The following is a 15,591-nucleotide window of genomic DNA, read 5'->3' on the forward strand; positions in this document are numbered from 1 at the left end:
TTCACTTAAAGTCCTAGCTGGGCTTAAGGTCTTGGGCAAGTGATTTAAGTGAGCCGCTTGCCCCTACCTTGCTGGATGTTGGAGATAAAGCGCTGCACCTCCCAACTAGGTACCTGGCATACAGTAGGTCAATCAATAGCAACTATGATGAAGCCAGTCCCTTCTTAACTTGCTGGCGGAGAATGTTTCCATGGTTTGATGAGAAGATCACTAAGGTACCTTGCAAGGTCTACATTTCAACAGCCAGCAAGCCTGTTGCCAAAGGACTCCCAGATTAGCTCATAAGCGCATCTAAGGAGAGTGACGTGTGGGAGAACATCAGAGGTGCGCAAAAGGAGCTCCATGGAGGCACGGCTAGGAATTCACAGAGAGGAAAGACATTGTAGGCAGGAGAGCAAGGGCCATGGCGTGGTGTTGAAGAGCCTAAGGGGCTCCCAAGGAGGAGCAGATCCCCCATGGAAGAGGGGAGCAGTCAGAGGGCCAGAGCATGCCTGAGACCTTCATCATCAGGCCCAGGGGTTAAGTGCCACCCAAGGCCAGGAGTTCATTTCCCAGGCCTGGATTTGCCCCGTTCAGATGGGGTTAGGCCCTCTGGCCATAGGTCCATTTGGGGGTCCAGTCTAGGTCCCTGTCCTTAAGAACCAAGCAAAGGCTGTTGCCCTGCAGTGGCTGCACCCAGCACCCAGGACAGATCACTGCATCCAAAGGTCCAAAGTTTTATTGTTTTGAATACATTCTCCAGCAGCCCCCAACTTCCCTCCCCCCAACCCTCCGTCCCCAATACAGAATAAGGCTTGACCACAGACCCCCAGCCCAGGGGCCCCAGCTGGGAGGCAGAGGGGGCTTCCAGTTTGGTTTCAGGGCACCCCCTTCCCACCTGCCTGCCTACGGGCTAGTTCCTAGGAGCAGCTGGGGGTGAAGGGGTTGGACTGGCGCTGGGGTGGGAAGTAGGAGAGGGATAGCAGGCACTTGTAGAGATTTGTGGCCTATGGGCGGCACCCCTCACCCTCCTCCACCCCCAACCCCCCCCCCAACAGAATTTTTGGTTCAGGTTCATCATAAAACGTTCCTCCCTCCTCTGCCGCAACCCTGTGGGGGGGTATGAGAAACCCAGGCACTCATGGCCCCTGGAGGGGCAGGGAAGGCAGGATCGGGGCTGAGGATGGCCGGGGGGTGGAAAGGGAGAGGTACAGGAGGCAGAGAACAGGGAGGGAGACAAGGCTTTACTTCCTAAGCGATTGTAATAAAAAAGTTCCTGGGCTTTGAGGCCAGAGCCTCAGTTCAAATATAAATTCCCCAGAATGGAGGTGGCCCCCTTAACTCCCCCCTCCCCCCTACCACTCTGCCCGGAGCTTAGAAACCCATAGAGACAGGGGACAGCCCCCAGCCCTGGGCACCCACCCACCCTCACCGTTAAAAAAAAAAAAAAAGAAATTAAAAGTTTCATACAAAACATGAGGGAGGGGAAAGGGAGGAGGCAGGGAAGAGACGAGAAAGCTGCCCTCACCTCCAGGGAATGGGGGGGGTTAAGGCAGCAAAAGAGGGGGGGGGTGGAGGGAACGGGGGTCCCCTGCCCACAGCCCTCAGGAATCTCGATGCTCCAGAGAGAGCTGGGCGGTAGCGTGCTGGAGGTCAGAACTCACCCGCCTTGGGGTGAGGGGCCCCCCGGCCTCCCCAGGCCCCTCCCCACGCACCTTCTTGTCCTCTCCCTCATCCTCGAGGCCCCCAGTGGGGCCCCCACCCCCACCCCCACCCCCCTCCAGGCGACAGTCTTCACTCCAGCGCCGTTTAAAGCGCAACTTGAGGGGCATGCATTGGGCTGCCCCGGGTGCCTCGCCGGGGTCGGGCTTTGGGGGTGCAGGGGGGGCACGAGGCGTCTTGAACACTTCCCCGTCTTCCTCATCCTCGTCGCTGATGTCAGTCACCTCCACCTCCTCTGACTCGCCTTCTGAGATAGGCTCCACCTTGATCTGGGGAGGGGGCGGTGGGGGGGCGGGGGGGGCCAGCGCCCCGGCCCCCTCGGCCAGCCCACCTGCGCTGCCACCGCCACCGAGGGCACCGCCACTGCCCTTGTCAGCGCCCGCCAGAGCCTTCTCCCCAGCCGCCCGCTGCCGGCGTCCCAGTGGGGGCGGCTGGAGCTTAAACTTGAATGGAGAGGAGGAGGAAGAAGAGGAGGACGAGGCTGAGGAGGGGACTGGCGGGGTCTCAGGTGCCATGGGCGGCAGCGGGCACTTGTCAGCGCGCTGGGGCTGCGGCACCACCAGCCCAGGGTAGTGCAGGAAGGCGCGGGGGCTGAGGTGGTAGTTGTAGACGCTTTGGGTGTGGGCCTGCAGGTACCGTTTCATGTCCTCAGGGCTGAAGGAGAAGTGGGAGCCTCCCCCCGAGCCGCTGGGGCCCCCGCCACCACTGGGGTACATAGGGCTCAGCGTGGGTGAGGGAGTGTAGGCCAGGTGGGTGGGTGTCATGGGCAGAGCCGGTGAGAGCTGAGGGGGCAGCAGGGAGCCAGGCCCGGCTAGAGGCGACACAGGGAAAGGGCTGAGGGGCTCAGGGCCACCCCGGGGCCGGGGGTAGACACGGAAGACACCAGGGTCATGGGGCAGGCGGGCCAGCGGGGGCCCGCGGAAGGCACCCAGCTCCGGGGGGCCAGGCGGTCGGGCCCGGGGGTCCTCTCCCAGTGGCTCTTCCAGCTCTGACGTGCCATCGCTACAGTCACTGACAGAGCCTCGGCCCAGGCGTCGGGCCACCACAGCCGAGAAGAGGGAGGATGAGGACGAAGAGCAGGCCGGTGGTGAGCGGGGGTCCTCGGTGGGAGACAGCACCTCGGAGGGCGTCGAGGGAGGGAAGCGGAAGTGGCTGCCGCCCGTCGGCACTGGCGGGGCGCTCTGGGGCACCGCACCCCCTGGCGGGAGAGGGGAGACACGATGTCAAGGCCCCCAGCCTCGCCTGGACATTCAGACAGACCCTGTCCTCCCTCTGAGGCCATGCTTACCAGCCCTTGTACTCACCAGCCAACCCCACATCGATGAAAGGGTAATTAACCAGCACCAGTTTGTTGAAGTTGAACTTGTAGGTGAACCGTTTCCCCTTAGTCTTATGCAGAATACGTTTGTTGTAATAATAGCTGTGGATGTAGAAACACCATCGGATGGTCAGTCACACGGGACCCAAGTCCAGACCCCGTACCTTGACACGTGTGAGAGCTGCTCGCAAAGGGCGACCGAGAAACATGGGCCACCCGAGAGAAATCAAGGTCCAGAGGGTGGAGACCAGCTCTCCCCTCAGTTCTGGGGCCAGACTAGAGGCCACGTCCCTGGCTGTATTCTCTCCTCAGGACACCTCGGTGTGACAAATGGTCTCAGAGAGGGGCTGGGACTTGCCCAAGGTCACACAGCTGCGATTTGGACCCGGAAGGCAAACCCAAAGCCTATTCCCATGGGCCAGGGGCTCCCAACCAGTGGGGGGCTGTCCACATCTGCCCAGGGGCATCTGCCCTCCTCACCGCAGGGCCCGGCTCAGCTTGTCATAATTCATCTGGGGCTTGCACTTGCGGACACCCCAGAGCCGAGCCACCTCGTCGGGGTCCTTGATGACGAATTCCCCGTAGTCCCCCTGCCAGGCGATGACACCCTGGTACTCCTCCTTCCGCAGCAGCTCCAGGATAAAGTGCCACAGCTGGATCTGCCTCGAGCCGGGGGACGACTCCGGCTTGTAGGCCCAATCCGGGAAGGCAAACCCTGGGGACAGGAGGCAGGGGTGCGGCCCCGGGTCAGGGCGCCAAGTCTGGGGCCCTGGGGCCCATCCCAGGGTCCACCCTCTACCCCGCCCTTAACGTGGGGAAATCCGTCTCCCCCTGCCAAGCCAGGACCTGGTTAGAGGGAGACAGTGTGTGTCTGTCTGTGTGTGAGGGGGGCTAGACAGGAGCTGGGGGGAGGGGAAGCTGGAGCCTACTCCAGCGACACCGGGAGAAACAGGAAACCGTCGGCGGCGGGTCCCGGGGCCAGTGCCAGGGGGCCAGGCACCAAGCCAGGCCGGCGGGCAAGGCTGCCAGTGGGGGAGGGGCAGGAAGGGGCACACGTGGCCAGACGGGTTGGGGCTAGCCCCCCCCAGCCCACTCGCACTCCCGTTCAGGGTCAGTCACTACCACGCCGCCCCCCCCTGCCCCCCCGACCTTCTCTGTTCCCCTCCTAGGAACGTACACTGTCTCCCTCCCAAGACCTACCGGAGCCCTTACTCCCACCCTAGGCCCCGAGAGGAGGATTTTTTTTTTCTTAAAAGGACCAGGAGGGGTGGGGTGGCTGGTTGACGATGAGGTCAGCGCTTGCACACACAGAGGCTTCTGTCTTCCCTGGAGAGTGAAACCCAGACTGTCTGAGAGAGCGCCCCCCCGCCCCGCCATCAAGCCCTGGACCCTCTGTGCTGCACTGCCCTACCCAGACCCGGGCGCACGGACCCAACCTGGCTGGAGGGCCTCAAGACTGAACAGGCACCGCTCACTGTAGCCTGCTCCCCCTCCTGCCTTCTCATCCTCAGCTTCTTCCCTGCCCACCTACCTACCCGCCCCCAGCATTAACCTTGGGTAGAGGTTGGTGGTGGGCTGGCTGGTCCCTAGAGGTGGTGGGCAGCCTGGGGGGGAGAGTTGGAGGGGCTGCGGTTGTTGTCATTTCCCAAACCCCCGGGTAATCAGGGGTCATCAATAATTCAGCACTAGGCAGCCGGTAATGGAGAGGTGGGAGGAGGGAAAGGGAGGAAGAGAAGGGGGGAGGCAAGACAGAAGTCCTGGTGCCACTAGAGGGAGAAGGCCAAGGTGGACAGCTAAGGATGGGCGGGGTCCCAAGTCCCAATCAGGCTGCAAGGGTCAGCCTCCCTCCCCTGGCCCTGCTCACACCCCAGCTCAAGCAGGTACCAACCAGGCCTGGGGCAACATGGAACCTCCCCCAAAGACTCCACCCAAGTCTGGAATCCAACAGGGGATCCTTCCCCATGGGGACCCAGGGGATCAGCAGTTCCTATTCCCACAGGGGCCACTCCCTCTAAATCAGAGCCGACTCTAACCTCTACTGGGACCCAGCTCCCTGACCCCTGGCATTGGGGAGACTGGGATGGCCGGCATTCCCCACCTGGTCCCTGCCTCATTCAGAAATTCCAGCCTCAAACCAGCCCCTCAGGGCTCCAGGGCTATGACCATATGACCTCCAGCTGGTCACAGACCCAGGGTACTGTACCAGCAGCCCCTGCTCCATTCAGAAGTGACAGCCCCTGACAACACCTTCCATGGACCCCAGCATCCACAGCCCCATCCCTCTCTTGGGAATCCAGGCGTTCACCCCTTTACGCTCACCCTGCCAGAGAACCCAGGTCCCAGGGTCTTGCTGAGGGCCCAGAGGTCCCTGGGAACCCAAGAGTCCGCCCGCTCCATGTACCCTCCAACCTCCTCCAAACTCCTGTCTCCCTTCAGGGCACCAAGCTTTGCGCTCCCCCCCACCTAAACCCCAATCTGGCTCTCCGACTCGGGGTGGGGGCCGAAGCCCCTGAGACATCAGTCTAGAGCTGGGGTGTGTACTGATTTCCACCCTCCCCCCAAAATTAAAGCCACCCTTCCCAGCCCACCCGCCCCAGCCTCCTTGTCCCGGTAACCAGGCAACGTGTGTGCAGCGACAGTCCTGGGAGCGGGGGAGCAGGAGGCTAAAAATAAACTTTGCAGAAGAGAAGGAGTGAGAGAGACTACATGCAACACAAAGGGAAGGGAGGTGGGGGGCTCTGGAAAGGCCTCAAGCTGCATTCCGGGGGCTGACCCAGGCCCCCTAGTTAAGCCCCCACCCTGAACAAACCACCTCCCAGGCCAGAACCCTGGCTCCCACTCGTGGCAAGGGCCCTCCCTATTCCCAGGCCCACCCCAAAGCCAGCTTTCCTCATCGGACATGGCATACATGAGGGCCTGTTCCCAGCTTTGGGGGGAGAAGGAAGATGAGGGGTGACGTCAGGGTGTCTCAATGGGGCTCTGTTCCCCAGGCTTTGGAGCCAGGAGCCAGGCACGGGCAAGGGGAGCATGTGTGAGTGTGTGTTGTGTATGGGTCCACGTGCTTAAAACAGGGAACCACCCGGCCCGCACCAAGAAAGCTTGGGGGTGCAGGACCTCTGGAGCATGGGGGTACAGCGAGGCAGAGACAGAGCAGCTGACACTGAGAGAAGAGCTGAGGACATTGCCAGACAGGGTGGAGAAGAGGCAGCAGACAGGAAAGGCTGGGATGGCGGGGTCCCAGAAGGCACACCTGGGTCCCACGGAGGCGGGGTAGGGAATCTCCCAGACAGACTGTGGAAACCTGGGAGGGGGGGTTTGCAGAATTATTGGGCGCCCCTCAAATTCACATAACTGCCCAAACTTTTTTTAAAAGGACTCTGGGGGTCGGAAGGGAGGGGTAGTGGTAGAGGAAGAACACGCCGGCCTCCTGGGGGGCCCCGCCACCTCCCCCAGTCCAGGCAGCCTTCGGTGGCGCCAGAGCCGGGAAGAAAACAGGAAGTGGGAAACAGCCGCGGCAGAGGAGAGAGGGGCCGGGATGGAGGATCGGATGGAGGGGCGCGCAGCGGCCAGCCAGGAGGCAGATGGACCCATGGACCGACTGGGAGACCAGTACAGGCCCCCGCCCCTTCCCCTAGCCAGAGAACCCACACGGCGCGGCCCCAAGACTGGGTTGGGGGAGCGGCCCAGCCGGTCCCACCAGGCGAAGGCCCGTAGCAGGGAGGGAAGACGAGGCGGGGTTGTCTGGGTGCCTCGGCCCCCTCCTCCGGCGAGGGGAGGCTCCTGATGCCCCCAAGGCCCAGCGGCCCTGGAGCCTTTGGGAGCCAGAGAGTATGTGGGACGCACGTGACTGACCCTACTGCACTCCGAACCCCTGCCCCACGCCCAGCCCCCTCCTAGGCCCCAATCCCCAGGCGCCGGAGCCCGGCTCGGAGCCCTTTAAGAGCCGCCCCCACCCGCCGAGCGACGGGGGGGCGGGGTGGGTGGGCCGGTCGGGGCACACACCCTCACACAGGAGCCCTAGCCGCGGCCGCCGCCGCCGGGGGAAGGAAACAAGTTTGAACAGCGGCGCCCGGCCCCCTTCCCCCTCCCCCGTCCCCGCCCCGGGCCGGATTCCGACGGGGTAGACGGGCAGGGGGCGGCTGGGACCCCTCCCCCAGCGCGCTCGGGCGCAAAGTCCAGCCAGCGAGAGCCCGGGGGCGGCGGGGGAGGGGAAGGGGGAAAGTCCGGGGGGGGGGGGTTAATCCTGCTGCCCCCCGCCCGCCGACCGGGGCGGGGGAGGGGAACCTTGGCCCCTTAAGGAGGAGCAAGTTGGCGGGGAAGAGGGGGGAGGAGGGAAGAGACGGCCGGTTGAAAGAGAAGAGCTGGATGAGGGAGGGGGGCGGGGGGGGAGCCTCCGCGTCCACCCCCACCTTCCCCACCCTCCCCAACCCCGGGTCCCCGGAGGCGAGGGAGGAGGGTTCCCAGGTCTCTCCCGAGCGACCTTAAAGCCGCGCGTTCTAAGGTCGGAAACAAAAAGTTCCTTTTTCGAACGTTCGGGCTGCGCTTTGGAACTTTGCGACTCGGCGCGGGCGGGGGAGCGAGGAGCCGGCGGAGACGGGCGGGGGAGGGGCGGTGCAGCCCGGTCCCCGAGTCCCGGGCTCCCCACTCACGCCCTCCTCCTAGAGGCCATCCTGTATCCCCCTCTAAGCCGGTGCGGGGCACGCATCGCGGTGAAGGTCACGGGCCGGACCGCGCAGCGCGGAACCTGGGATAGCGGGCCCTGTGGACAGCCCCCCCCGCACACACACACCCCGCACACGTCCCGGCCCCCAGAGTGCAACGTGACAGAGCGGCGGGGAGGAACCCAGCCACCCCCGTGATCCCGGGAGTAAGGGAGAGCCCAGCTTTCGGGGTCCAGGCAAGGAGAGAACCAGGACTCGCAGCACCCATACCACTGCGCCCAGAGGCAGGAATTGGGGGTCCGGTGCACACCCCCGCTCGCGCCGCAAGAAGCAACAGGTCTGGAGTGATTGGGGGTCCCCCGGAACTGGGGATCACTCGGGCTCCCCCAGAACCCTTCAGCCCCCCCAAAGTTTCTCCGCCTGGTTTCCCGGGGCAACAAGTCTCCCCCACACGTGCTGCCCCCGCCCCCACCTGTGTCCGCCGGGGTCTTCATGCTGGGGGGCCCGGGGCGAGGCGCCCCGACTCCGGGCCGCAGCTCCCGGCGCCCGCGCTGCCCCGTCCCGTCCCGAGCCCGTCGGGCCGCCCTCGCCGATTCACCCGGCCTCGCCTCTCAGAGCCTCTCCCCTCCCCGCCGCCGCCTCCCGGGTTAATATCGCACTCCGGGGCCGGGACGCCCACGCCCCCCGGCCGGCGACGTCACCGCCGCGTCGCCATGGAGACACTGCGCCCGCCCCCTCCCCGCGCACTCTCACACACACACACACGCACGCACGCACACACACACACACACACTCGTCGGCGCGCAGCCACTGAGGACCGGCCGGCTCTAGGCTTAAAGGGGCCGCGCGACGGGGGAGGAGGGATGGAGGGGGTTGGGGTGGGATGGGGTCCGGGGGGTCATGACCCTTCTCTGAGGCTCCAAGTCTGAAGATAACTTAAGTCCTCAGGACTCGCGACCTGCCGCCCCTCCTCCTCTCCTGCCCACTGCGGGGTCCAGATTTTCTTTGGAAGCCTGTAAGAGGGGTTGGGGGGTACCTTCTGATGAGTGTCAGAAACTTTTGTGAGGAGGAGTATGGACCTTTTGGGAGGAGGCAGAATTTTCTCTGCAGGGGGGCCGGGTCAGGACCTTGGAGGATGATCCAGACCACAGCATTTCCCAGGCTGGGCTCACCATGTCCCCCCACCAACAACCCTGAGCCTGAATGGGGGCAGCTGTCCAGGGGTGGGGTGGAATGGGTGGGAGGCATTTCCCAGCATCGGAAATAGGGAGGCGGCTGTGCCCTCCGTTCCTCCAGGGATGGGGTCTTGGCCTTCCAGATAGCCCCAGTCCCAACTGGGGAGGAAGTGACCAGAGAGAATGCACACGGGAGCCCGCCCCCCCATCCCCAGACTGCAGCTGTCCTGGGGACACGGCTGGCGCCGGAGGTACCCCCACCTCCACCTCCAGGGCAGGGGGTTCCGGGGATGGGGTCAGGATGCGAGGGGGTGAGCAAAGTCGGAACAAATGTGCTCCCAAAGGGGCACTGGGGGGTCGCCAGCAGAGAGGAAGGCAGGGTTTAAGGATGAAGGCCAGCGCATAGGGCAGTGTTAAGTCTGTTCTCTGCAGCTGGGAGGAATGGATGGAGCCTGAGGCTTTGGGAAACAGGAAATCAGCAATGATCAGATGGCCAACAGTCGAGGGCAAATAGAAGCTATATTCACAGGCTGATCCTGGAAACAGAGTCTCAGAAAAGACTCTGAGGTACCAAAGGAAACGAAGTGGGGAGGGTGGGGGGAGATGCTCAGAGAGAGTGAAATCAAGAAGACAGGGAGAGACGAACAGGCCACAGAGAGGGAAGGTCTGAAGGGTCCGGCTCTGGGTGCTTAGGGCTTCAAGCCCAGCCTCTGTTGCTGGGTTCCTAGCGGCGTTAGAGCAGAACCTCACCAGTGCCTCAGAAGTCTCAGGCCTCTTCCTCAGGGAGACCAAGGCCTCCCGGGAAGCATCACCCTCCTGGGGAATTATGTAACCTTGCCTACGGACAGTGCAGCTCCCCCACGGATATTGTAACCCTCTGGGAGCAGTGTGGTCCAGCCATGATAATCATCATCATTGTTATTATAACAGCTCCCTCCCCAATTGCTAACGCTCATGATGTGCCAGGCACTGGGCCAAGCATTGTCGGGACATCTTCTCATTCAATCCTCACAAAACCCCAAAGAAGGGAATTACTATTGTTAGCCCCATTTACAGATTAAGAAAATGAGGCTCAGGAAGTGTTGGAGCCAGGATTCAAACCCAACCTACCCAATTCAAAATCACCACCCTTAACCACTATATTTTACTACCTCTTTTACTGCCCCCCCCTCAGAAAAAGATGATGCAAAGTTTAAAAGATAATAGGTCTATAACAGCCTCAGTGACCTCCATACTCCCACCAGCAAGACAGAGACTGGGGTGGCAACCCAAACTCTGCTATTTCCTGTACGCGACATAGAGCAAGTGAATTTATCTCTTTGAGCCTCAGCTTCTTCATCTGTAAAATGGAGATAATAATAGGCCCTACATGATTAGGTTGTTGTGAGAAATCAGAGATTTGAGGTAAGTACGCAATAAATACTGGTAATAATTATTAGCAGAGTGAACGATATACCCTGTGAATGAGGTAAGCACCCCTCACCCTATAGACTCCAACTGTTGGCAATAAACACACAGCATTGACAGTGAAATTTCCTGTTAATGGCATAATCCTACCCTGACCCAGCTGGATAACTCAATTCCACAGTTTCTGTGAAACACAATCATAGATGGTGGCTATGCCTCACGGGAGACTCTCAGCCATCCACAGAGAATGGGAGTGCCTGGTGAAAATGGCGTGTCCACAGATATTATAACCCCTCAGGGGTCTGTGTGACTCCACCATAGAAGTGTGGACTGTCTCGGATACTTCAGTTGTCTTGTGAACACTGAAAACCACCCCCATGGATGGTGAACCCCACCATTCCTATGTGAAACACCTAGATGTTGTGAGCTTGTGATGGAAACTGTCCATCACCACTGGTCATTCCTTGAAGATATACCATCCAACCAAGGCCATGTGAACTCCAATGAGCAAGGACCACCCCCCCTTTCCTCAGTTCACTATGGAAAGCCTCCACAAATGCCCCTGGGGCTGGTAAAAAGCACAGCCTCTCACAGACCTAGGATGTGCCTGGGATGAATAGTGTAACACTCCATGGAGAAAACAACTCTGGACAGTGAGGACACCCCGAATCCCATGGACCTAGTAGTTCTTGTTCCAGTTTACTGTCCTGACACAGATAACATTTATCCTATTGTTGTCAGGCAAAGGCATGGACAGAACCTATCCCCACAGAAGTCACAACTCTTCACAGACTTCACACTTAGAAAGGAAACTGTGTGGACGATAAAAATCATAATTGCAACCCACCCATTACCCATATAAGCAATAATGAACCACTACTACTCTATTGTCATTCCCTTAGAAATAGTAGGACCCACCCACACTGTTTAGAGAGCAGAGCCACCTAAACAGTGTAACCATTGTCAAACAGAAAATGTAACCCCTTTATAGTATCACCCTTCCTCATCTCCCTGACTTGAAATGCTGAAGGGCCCCAGAGCTCAGTCCCAGGTCCTCTTCTTTTCTCCATCTACACCCATTCCTTTGACAATCTCCACCAGGACCACGGTTTCATATACCATCTCTATGCTGATTACACCCGAATTTCTATCTCCATCTCAGGACTCTACCCTGAACTCCAATCTCACATGTTGAACTGCCTCATCAGTGTTTCCATTTGGATTTCTCGAGTTTGCCAAGTCATAATGGTCTTCCGGAGCTCCCCCAAACTGTCCCCCCACCTCCAGTCTTCCCCATCTCAGGAAACTGCAACTCCATTTTGCTGGTTGCTCAAGCTGAATACCTTGGAATCATCCTTAATTCCTTTCTCTCATCCTACATCCAATCTGAAGGGAACTCCCATCAGCTAGCTCTTCCTTCAGCTGTTTCAGAATCAGCCACCCTCCCCTGCCACCACCATCCTGGTCTAGGGTCTCCTCACTGGTCTCCCTGCTGCCACTGGTCCCTATAGTTTGTGCTCTACGAGCAGCCAGAACGGTTTTAGTCAACCACATGACATCCCTTTGCTGCCCCAAACCCTCCAATAGCCCCTCTGCTCACTGGGAGTAAAAGCCAACCCCTTGCTTTTACAGCTCCTTGCCTGCAAGGCCCTTCCTTCCTGACCTCACTTCCCACCTTTCCCCTTCATTTCTTTTCCAACTACGCTCCAGCCTCTTTGCTGTTTCTTGAATATGCCAGGCACACTCCTCCCTCAGGGATTTTGCCATGCTATTCCATCTGCCTTGAAGACTTTTCCCCCAGAGGTCTACATAGCTCTGTCCCTCATCCCTTCCAGGTTTTTACTTAAAAATCACCTTCCCAGGAATTCCCTGGTGGTCCAGTGGTTAGGACTCCATGCTTTCACTGCTGAGGGCACGTTGGGGAACTGTGATCCTGCAAGCCACTCAGTGTGTGGCCAAAAATTAAAAAATAAAATAAACAAACCACCTTCCCAATATGACTATGTCTGACCACTATATATACATATACATATATATATATATATATATATATATTTTTTTTTTTTTTGGCACACCACGTGGCATGTAGGACTCTCAGTTCCCTGACAAGGGATCAGACCCCTGCCCCCTGCAGTGGAAACGTGGAGTCTCAACCACTGGACCACCAAGGAAGTCCCTGACCACTATATTTTAAACTGGAGCCCCCTTCCTAGATCCCTGTGTCCCTTCTATGCACTATTTTTCTCCATAGCACTTAGCATCATTTGACATATATTTTCATAATGTATTTGCTTGTCATTTGAATCCCTCCTCCATAATATCAGCTCTAAGAGGGCACGGATTTTTGTCTGTTTTGTTGCCTATAGCATCCCCAAGAGCATGGCAATCAATAATGAATGGATAAGCTCATCTTTGGACAGTGAACTCCCTTATGCCCAATGTAATGCCAATAACATGTAGCTCCATACACACAGAGAAACCCTCCTGGACAGTTGATGCCAGTGCAACCCCCTAAAGAGTATGAATCCCGATGTGAATCTCATAAACAGGGAAACCTCCATAAAAGGTGAACTTGTCCTACTCAATGTCAGTTCCACAAAGACAGGGACTTGATCCGTATTCTTCACATTCTTCATTGCTTTATCACCAGTGCCTAGACCAGGGTCTGTCATAAGAGTAGGCTGGTAATATGTATTTGCTGAAGTGAACTGAGTCTGCATACAGCTGGTATAACCCCACAACCAGATCCCATACAGTGTCCGTAACTGATGTAAACCCCATATACAGTGTGACTCTCACATGGACAGTGTAAACCCCCAATAGACAGTGTAATGCTCAAAAACAGTGTGAACCCCAATATAGGCAGCATGACCCTCATAAACCTTGTCCAGATAGGCTAGCTCTCATAAATGATCTGAGCCTCATCCAAAAGTACTTCATAAACCGTGTGGACCCATATAACAGGGCAACCCACATAAACGGTGTAAACCCCACATAGGCAGTGTAACCCTCATAAACAGTGTGAGCCTCATATAGATGGTGAGAAAGCAAATGAACAACGTGCACCCCCCCATACAAATGGCTTGTCCCCTCCTTTTTTTAAAATAATTTTTTTTATTTTTGGCTGCATTGGGTCTTCGTTGCTGCACGCGGTCTTTCTCTAGTCGTGGCGAGCAGGGGCTACTCTTCGTTGCCGTGCATGGGTTTCTCATTGCGGTGGCTTCTCTTGTTGCGGAGCACGGGCTCTAGGCGCGCAGGCTTCAGTAGTTGTGGCTCGCGGGCTCAGTAGTTGTGGCTCACGGGCTCTAGAGCGCAGGCTCAGTAGTTGTGGTGCATGGGCTTAGTTGCTCCACGACATGTGGGATCTTCCCAGACCAGGGCTCGAACCCGTGTCCCCTGCATTGGCAGGCAGGTTCTCAACCACTGCGCCACCAGGGAAGCCCTTGTCCTCTCCTTAGTGTGCGCTACCACAGAGGCGGCATAACTTGTTTAACGTTGTGTGAATTCCTCTAGCAGTAGGGTCAATTCCCACAACTGGGTAAACCTCACATGCATAGTGTAGATAAGCATATAAACAGGATTACCTCAATAAGCAGTGTGAGCCTTCATGGGAATAATGTAGCCCCATAGTCAGCATGGCCTCATGCAGGACACTGTGTCCCCGCGTGGACAGTGCCACCTGCCTGGGTGGACCACTCTGTGAATAGTGTAGACTCAACCAAAGGGTGTAATAAGCCCCAATGTCACTGTCAGTTTTATTAAGTCATGGATAATGTAGCCCTTTCCCGTAGACAGGAAGAAACTCCCTGTCCCAGTTAAACCCTCTGGGCTCAAATAGAGGTGGCCAAATAACACACCTGGCAAATAAGATGTAAGAAGTACGGATCGAGTGGGGCTTCCACAAGGCTTCTAAAAGGTAAAAGATTCAAAGTGTCAAACCCTTACATCCCATATCCCTGCTTGGAACTTGGAGCGGATGGCAAGAGCTCCAGCAGCCACTGAGGCAGAGGAGCTAAGTATGACTGAAAAGACCAGAAGGTGATTCAATCTCTTCAGAGGTAAGAGAAAAATACATCTCTATTTTATTTAAGCCACTGTTGTTTGGATTTCTATTACTTGTGTCTGAAGTGAAATCTAACTGATAATGGTTATAAAAAAATTCACTAAAGTTGAAAGACTGTTAACATTAAAAAAACAACAACCCTCTGGGCTTTTGTAATTTTCATACAATTATACTAATCCCCCCAACCTGGAAAGTCTTCACTCTCCAATAAAAAGTTACCCAACTCCCCTTCAACACACACACGTATTAGGATAGTATGACTCCCTGAAGGGTGGTGTAACCCATCATCAACAATAGGCCCCAGATAAAGGCCAAGAAATGGTGACTTCTTGAATGGCAGGGATTTCCCAGAGTCCAATGCAGGATAAGGCATACAAAAATCACCGCTCCCATTTATTGAGCACTTACTATGTGCAAGGCCCTAGATTCAGCATCTCATTTCATCCTCACCTCAACTTTATGAGATAGATATTCTAATGATCCCCACTTTTCAGATGAGGAGAGTGAGACTGAGAGAGGGTACAGGCCCAAGGCTACACAGCTAAAAACTGTTACAGCTGGGACATCAAGCAGTAGACCATAATGCCTCCTGATGGATTGATAAATGCCCCACAGATATGCTGAACCCTGGAATCCTTTCAAAAAGCACCACCACCAGCACGACTACAACACATACAAACTATGGACAGGTTACCAGTAAGGTTGTGACAGCATAGACTCTTCGGGTAGTGATAAGCTCCTTCTGAATAATAATAATCACAGCAATAGTTAACATTTTTGAGGATTTACCCTGCTAGAGACACAGACCTAATTGCTTTGCACATCTTAACTCATTACATCTTCATAACAACCCTATGCCATAGGATTAAAAAAAAAATTATCCCATTACAGATGTAGAAATGGAGGCATAGAGGGATTAAGTGATTTGCCCAAGGTCACACAACTGGGAAGAAGCCCAGCTCAGTTTGACCCTGAGCAACCTGGCTAAGCCTGTGTTATTCTTCTTCCTGCAACATCACCCCCGCTCCACATGAAAGTGTAATTTCAATGAACTGTGTAAGTTAACTGTGTTTTATGTAATTCTTCCAGGGACAGGTGAAATAGGCCTTGGACAGTGTGGACTCCCACAGATGGGTCTCCTTTATGCATGGTGTAACTCGAATAAGCAGTGGGGGTTCCTCTGTGGACATTAAAAACACACCACGGCCAGAGACAATCCTGAACAGACAGTAGAGACCCCCTTTTACCCCCTGTGCTTCCTAGGCA

General features: G+C 56.8%; 1 protein-coding gene across 1 annotated transcript; it reads right to left on the bottom strand.

The window, feature by feature from the left end:
- Window positions 1-702: 702 nt before the first annotated feature.
- ERF (ETS2 repressor factor) lies at window positions 703-8,313 on the bottom strand. The gene is made up of 4 exons (XM_059904747.1): window positions 8,153-8,313; window positions 3,500-3,734; window positions 3,006-3,121; window positions 703-2,899 (listed from the first exon to the last, which is right to left on the bottom strand). The coding sequence occupies exons 1-4, from the start codon at window positions 8,172-8,174 to the stop codon at window positions 1,584-1,586; spliced, it is 1,689 nt and encodes a 562-aa protein (XP_059760730.1). The 5' UTR covers window positions 8,175-8,313; the 3' UTR covers window positions 703-1,583.
- Window positions 8,314-15,591: the final 7,278 nt, after the last annotated feature.

This window comes from Balaenoptera ricei, chromosome 19, assembly GCF_028023285.1.
Source record: "Balaenoptera ricei isolate mBalRic1 chromosome 19, mBalRic1.hap2, whole genome shotgun sequence".
Taxonomy (NCBI): Eukaryota; Metazoa; Chordata; class Mammalia; order Artiodactyla; family Balaenopteridae; genus Balaenoptera; species Balaenoptera ricei.

Coding starts and splice junctions, on each gene's coding strand:
- ERF (XM_059904747.1), bottom strand. CDS start 8,174: ATGAAGACCCCGGCGGACACAG. Junction 3,735..8,152: donor GAAGACCCCGGCGGACACAG/GTGGGGGCGGGG, acceptor TCCTGTCCCCAG/GGTTTGCCTTCCCGGATTGG. Junction 3,122..3,499: donor AAGCTGAGCCGGGCCCTGCG/GTGAGGAGGGCA, acceptor CTACATCCACAG/CTATTATTACAACAAACGTA.